The sequence below is a fragment of the Azolla caroliniana genome, unplaced genomic scaffold, assembly GCF_043228905.1.
Source record: "Azolla caroliniana isolate FFs.n. ecotype wild unplaced genomic scaffold, voAzoCaro1.0.p SCAF_582, whole genome shotgun sequence".
Lineage (NCBI taxonomy): Eukaryota > Viridiplantae > Streptophyta > Polypodiopsida > Salviniales > Salviniaceae > Azolla > Azolla caroliniana.
This window is the reverse complement of record NW_028231017.1, coordinates 5155-10768: the sequence shown is the minus strand read 5'-3', so window position 1 is coordinate 10768 and position 5614 is coordinate 5155. Positions and strand designations below refer to the sequence as shown.

Below are 5614 nucleotides of genomic sequence, written 5' to 3'. Positions count from 1 at the left end.
TTCATATAGAATGTTTTTATTATAAGTTAAATAAAGTACAAAGGAAACTTTTACGACAAGGTAAAAAATTTCCGATGTTTTAAAGCTACTTATATCTTCAATTTGAAAGTTTAAAGGTAAAGTTTCGATAATCCAAGTCCAAATTACACTTTATGTTTTCGAGCATTGGTACGTACTGGACAATCATCTTTTTTGCACTACATTTTCATAGGGATTCTTCATCACACAACTTACAAGCCTTGGATTTAGGGCTACCTCGATTTTACAAGTTGGAATAAACTACTACTATTCTCTATGGTGTCATGGACCTCTAGCTTTCTTGTTAGGAATAGCATATGGCTCAATGCACCTCCTTGCATTGGATTATATGTATCCATCTTTTCCATTTCTAGTTTTAGGTGGTCTATGGTATCTCTCTCTCTATATGTATATATATATATAGAGAGAGAGAGAGCATCACAAAGTGTTAAGTTGTCCCAACATGAACCTCATAAAAAAATCTCATAAGAAAACAAAAAGACTTATATTAAGGCTATCATCATCTTCTTCTTCTTCTTTATCTCCACTACTCTCAATGTTAAGACTAAATAATCTTCATTCTACCTTGCCTCTCTCTATACATATATACAATACAATACAATAATATGGCCCCTCCAAATATATCACCGCCACCACCATGTAGTAGTAAAAACAAACCTCCCATGCTTCTTCATTGGAGAGGAATGAAGAGATGGTCAATTGGCAAGAGGGCACCATCTCTATGCAATATGATCATGAACACGAAGAGCTCGTCCACGAAATTAGGGTTATTCATGGTAGGAAAGCTCATAAGAAGCTACACTAGTAAATCAAGTAGTAGTACACCTACAAACCAAGATGAGTTAGCTAATGAGACACAAGCTGGAACCAATATTCTAGGATCAAGCAAAGATCGAGCCAATTCAAATGTATCGCATTTCGAGCTTTCTTCGACCCAAGTTGAAAGCGTTTCCAAGTCTATTGGTAATGTGGGTGAATGTGATCGACGACTTAAAGGAGAAACATTGTGTATGGCAAGGTCGACATCTTGCCCAAATCCACAATCTTATGGCCGTGATTACCATAGCCACTCCATTAATACTACTAGCATCATGTCTTTCAACAACTGTATACCTAGACGACATTCCGATGCTACTAACATACCGAGAGCGTATTCAAATTACCGACAGTTTCACACAGCCAATCGTGAGCAAGATGGAGCTGTAAGTTTGGAGGACATTCCAAGATTCCTCAAATTAGGTAATTCTTCCTCCAAGAAAAATTCTTCTTCTTCTTCATCTTCTTCTTGTAACAATGCTTGGACCCAGTTTCGGGACTCGACATCAGCCAATACTTTGGGCATGGTGCCGGAAACAACAATGTCTTCTTTTATGAACTCCCCGGCAATGGCAATGGCAAAGATCAAGGACACTTGTTCCCGGATCCTCACCATTAGCACTCATAAGGCGGAGAATGCCGAGCTTTTCGGAGATCTCTTAGTGGGAAACCAATTCCTGGCTCATGTGAACCCAGCCCCAATAGGCATCTCCGGCTCCGCCATCGCGTGGCGCAACTCGACACCGTCCTCGGGTTTGGTTGATGCTAGCCTCAAGTGTAGGAACTCTCAACTCAAAGATAGGCTTGTCTTTTTTGTCTAGAATATCCTATCACAATATTTATGTGTTATAATTTGATCTTCATGTCTTAGCATGATTGCCTAGGTTAGAGATGTGCTTTTGAAAGCTTAACAATCAACTTTTACCTTGTGTTGATAGGCTATAAAGCAAAATCCCTCTTTTCTATAAGTTGTAAAGTTCTTACCAATATATAATGAGGTAGTAATGACCTTTTAGACACTTTCCTACTGGTTACAAAATTAATGTCATTGTATGTATAAAAATCAACCTTCCTTTTTAACGGTCTCATGATTGTATAGTTCATATGGTCCCACAAATATCATAATGGACATCATACAAACAATTGTTTGCCACATGTTGTCCACTCCTACTCAGAAGCATTGTGTATTACAATCCAAGGGCTCTTCGAACCAAACAATCCACCCCAAGCACCTAGATCGTCATTTTGTGCTTGTATGCTTATCACACCGCACAAAGAAATTAGTTCATACAATTAATTTTGTAGCCCTATGTAAGAATTCTCATAGTCCTCATCATTCATGTGTATCATTTTCTTTTGTTTCCAATACCAAGGGGTCAAGTTAACATGTCATACATTAGTTTCAATAGTTGTAAGTTGGTGGGGACCGTGGTATAAACCTATCTTGCCATGGGCTCACAACCCCATCTAATATAGGATCATATTCTATCTTTCATGTGGATTTTTGAAAATATATCTATTTAGCATGTTGTGCCTTTGGTTGGGTTTTAAAAGGCAATATTAGGTTCTCTCGACCTTGTGATGGACATTTTATGTCTTTTTCTCAACGACTATTTTTAGGTCCAAATGTTTAGGAAGCTTTATCTATTAATATTTTCTCCAATGATCCAACACAGAGGAAAGAGATTGTATAACTCCTTGTTTTACTCTCAATCCATTTTTCACTCCAAGGTTATGAATACATCTAAACCGTCATATCTTAGAAAATTAAAAAATGAAAACGAGTATGAGAAATAGTTGGGATGTCATTTAGTGTTTTGTGCTCAATAACAAAAATATGTTAATGCCAAGAACTTGATTATGTGACCAACAAATGTTTTGCATGATGTTCAAGACACCAATTTTCTTTAAAACTATGATATTAATTTGCAAATGATTCACACTCAAGATTCATAGTCACATGGGGCAAAGGATGGGTACAACTACGAGATATACATTGACCAATTTTATGGTGTGTAAGATAGATGGTAACCAACTAAACTTTGTCACACATGGGGAAAATATTGGTCAAAAATGTGTTTTTGTAAGTTCAATATAATTCTATTTCACCAAATGTAGTGCTTTGTGAGCCTTAAAGGATGCTTAGTACACCTGAAAAATCAAGACCTCAACATATTTTTGAAAAAAGATACGAATTGTTGTAAGAATGCTCTTATGTTTAACTAGAGAAATGTGAGTAGGTTGTGTAAAAATAGATGATTCGACTTTGGTTTCTCAAATGATATTATATGCCTAATTGTTGTATTTATTTTTTTAACCAAATAAGAACATACTCCATTAGTTAAAATGCCATTCAATACACAACTTTAGACCCTTTATCAGGTAGTCATTACCTATTTCCATATGGACAACGCCACTTATTTAACTTAAACTCAATAGCCCACATGTTTGTTCTCTATCATGTCATTCACGCCCCTCTTTCATCTAATGGGAGGGGGGAACAACCATCTCGGTACTACGTACTGCCAATGTATATCCATTCCAGTTTCTGCTGCCATCGGTGTAGTACACCATCATTTTCTGAAATTCAGCCTCATTAGTTCTGAAGCATCATCTGTTCCATCAATCCGCTCATATTGGGCCCTCAATGTAGTTATTAATGTGTGCCATATTAGCTTAATAGATTCTGTTGGAGGCCGTTTGTTTGCTGAAAATACCCTGGTACATCTTGTTGTCCATATTCTCCATATGATAATGGGTGCAAGCAACATCCATAAATCTCCAATCTTTTGCTTCTAGGCACTAACTGTAGGTGCCCTGTTATCAGTGATCAATCAAATAGTTCCATTCTCCCCTCTGTACATTGATTTGCATGTGCTATCAAATTTCTCCACATCATCATCAAGACAATTCCAACAAGCATGTCCCCATTTGAGGGTAAATGAGCTAGAGGCATGGCATAACAATCGTAATGCCCTTCCCCATACAACCGTTGCCTCGTGACATTCCCATAGACAATGGGAAATGCTTTCTAGTTGTCCACATGCACTACATCTAGGGTCTACATTGGGGCCTACCGGCAAGGCTCTATGCACAATAAGCCATAAACACATCATTATCTTGCGGTGACCACTATCATGCCATATCGTTTTCCAGAATTTATCTAATCTCCTTTCACTAATGCCCTCTTGTCCAATATTTACGTGCTGCAATATCTTTGTGTTCTTATTCTAGAATAGTTTGCCTCCCGATTTTCGTGTTGTACCTGAAAAATTGAACCAACTTGGCACCATCAATTCGTCCTTGAGTTCTCCAACAATACATCATTGGGTCCCATGATAGTTGATTTGAATTCCCTTCTATCAGCCAACACATTGTCGTCGATTTGATCTCACTCGGCTTGGGGTCGACCATCATGTCCTTTCCATTTTTTGCAAGCAACCTAATCGGTCTTTCAGTTTGATAGGTTGGTTCTCACATATTGTCATTCCATACTCTATTTTGTAGTAGCATGCCTCATTAGATCTTGCTTTCATTCCCTTAATTCCAATTAGATAATTTCCAACATCTATAAGTTTTGTCTATTCAATTTCGGAGGGACTTATAGCGTCATCTTCCAAGGTTTGCCTGCTGCGTGCAAGGGCATCTGTAATTCTCATTAGCATGCTTTTACCCTTGTTTCTCCTCCATATTCTAGCCTTTTGAGTGCCCACATCATTAGACAGAAATCTCTTCCAATCCGCCAACACATTCCCTTGGGCATTGATTAAGTTGGTCCATTTGAATCTTGCTTTTTGTCCTGTCATCAGCCCATCCACATCTTTGATCAATGGGTTCCAAACAATAGCCACGTACATTCAAGCATATACATAATTTCTCCACCTACAAACGATTCCCTTTCTAATTCCTTGCCACGTCTTCATAATTCCAACAACACATATACTATGTGTACGTCCCCGGTATTTGGTTCGCTTTTTTGGCACAAAACCCCCAAAAGAGCTACTTGGACAACTTCCACCTTGTCTTGGCAACCACATCTTCCATCTGTGTCTCCAAAGAATTTTCCAAGGTGCCTCAGGTGGTTGCAAGCTCCTAAAATTAAAAAATTTAAGAATATCTTTATTGGATGGTAATATGTATATGATTTGTTTGATGGAATTGTTTTATACGTAAACTTGTCATTTCTTCTTGACCATAATAATTGTGCTATGAGCTTCCAATATTTTTGGGATATATTTATAACATAGATATTTCTAGTATTTGAAAGTTAAAACATTATCATTCTTATTAAGGAAAAATGTTGTATGGTCAAACTATGGCCAATCTTGATAAATCCAACAAAAGGTGTTCATTATTTTGTAAAATCAACTAGATTTATTTAGAAATTCAACATGAAGCATACATTGGAGATTTCATTTAATCAAGAGCATTTTTTTCTAGCACTGACTATTGTCAGGGAGCATCTTAAATGGAAGAGTTATACACGCATAAACAAAACACACATAACCCAGGTCTCGACAACAAATTTGAGGATTGAATTATTACATGCTAGATAATAGGCGTGTGCATGTGAAACATCTAATATATATTAAAGGATTGAAAGGACAATACTTGAGTCCCTAAACATTTGTCAAGTCAGAACAAGAAATAAGTTGAAGTTTGATTTGCCTTTATAGGGGATACATTCCTTTTAGATTTTGAGACCAGTATAACTTGTAGGTAATGATAATGATATGAATTGCCGCTTCATATATACATG

The 5614-nt window shown here is 37.0% G+C and overlaps 1 protein-coding gene across 1 annotated transcript; it reads left to right on the top strand.

Annotated features, from left to right (window-relative positions):
• Nucleotides 1-267: 267 nt before the first annotated feature.
• Nucleotides 268-1878, top strand: LOC147847926 (uncharacterized). The gene has a single exon (XM_087338739.1). It carries the CDS (start codon nt 645-647, stop codon nt 1674-1676), a length of 1032 nt encoding a protein of 343 aa, XP_087194865.1. The 5' UTR covers nt 268-644; the 3' UTR covers nt 1677-1878.
• Nucleotides 1879-5614: the final 3736 nt, after the last annotated feature.

Excerpts from the sequence above, each read along its gene's own strand:
- LOC147847926 (XM_087338739.1), top strand. The coding sequence starts at position 645 with ATGGCCCCTCCAAATATATCACCGCCACCACCATGTAGTAGTAAAAAC.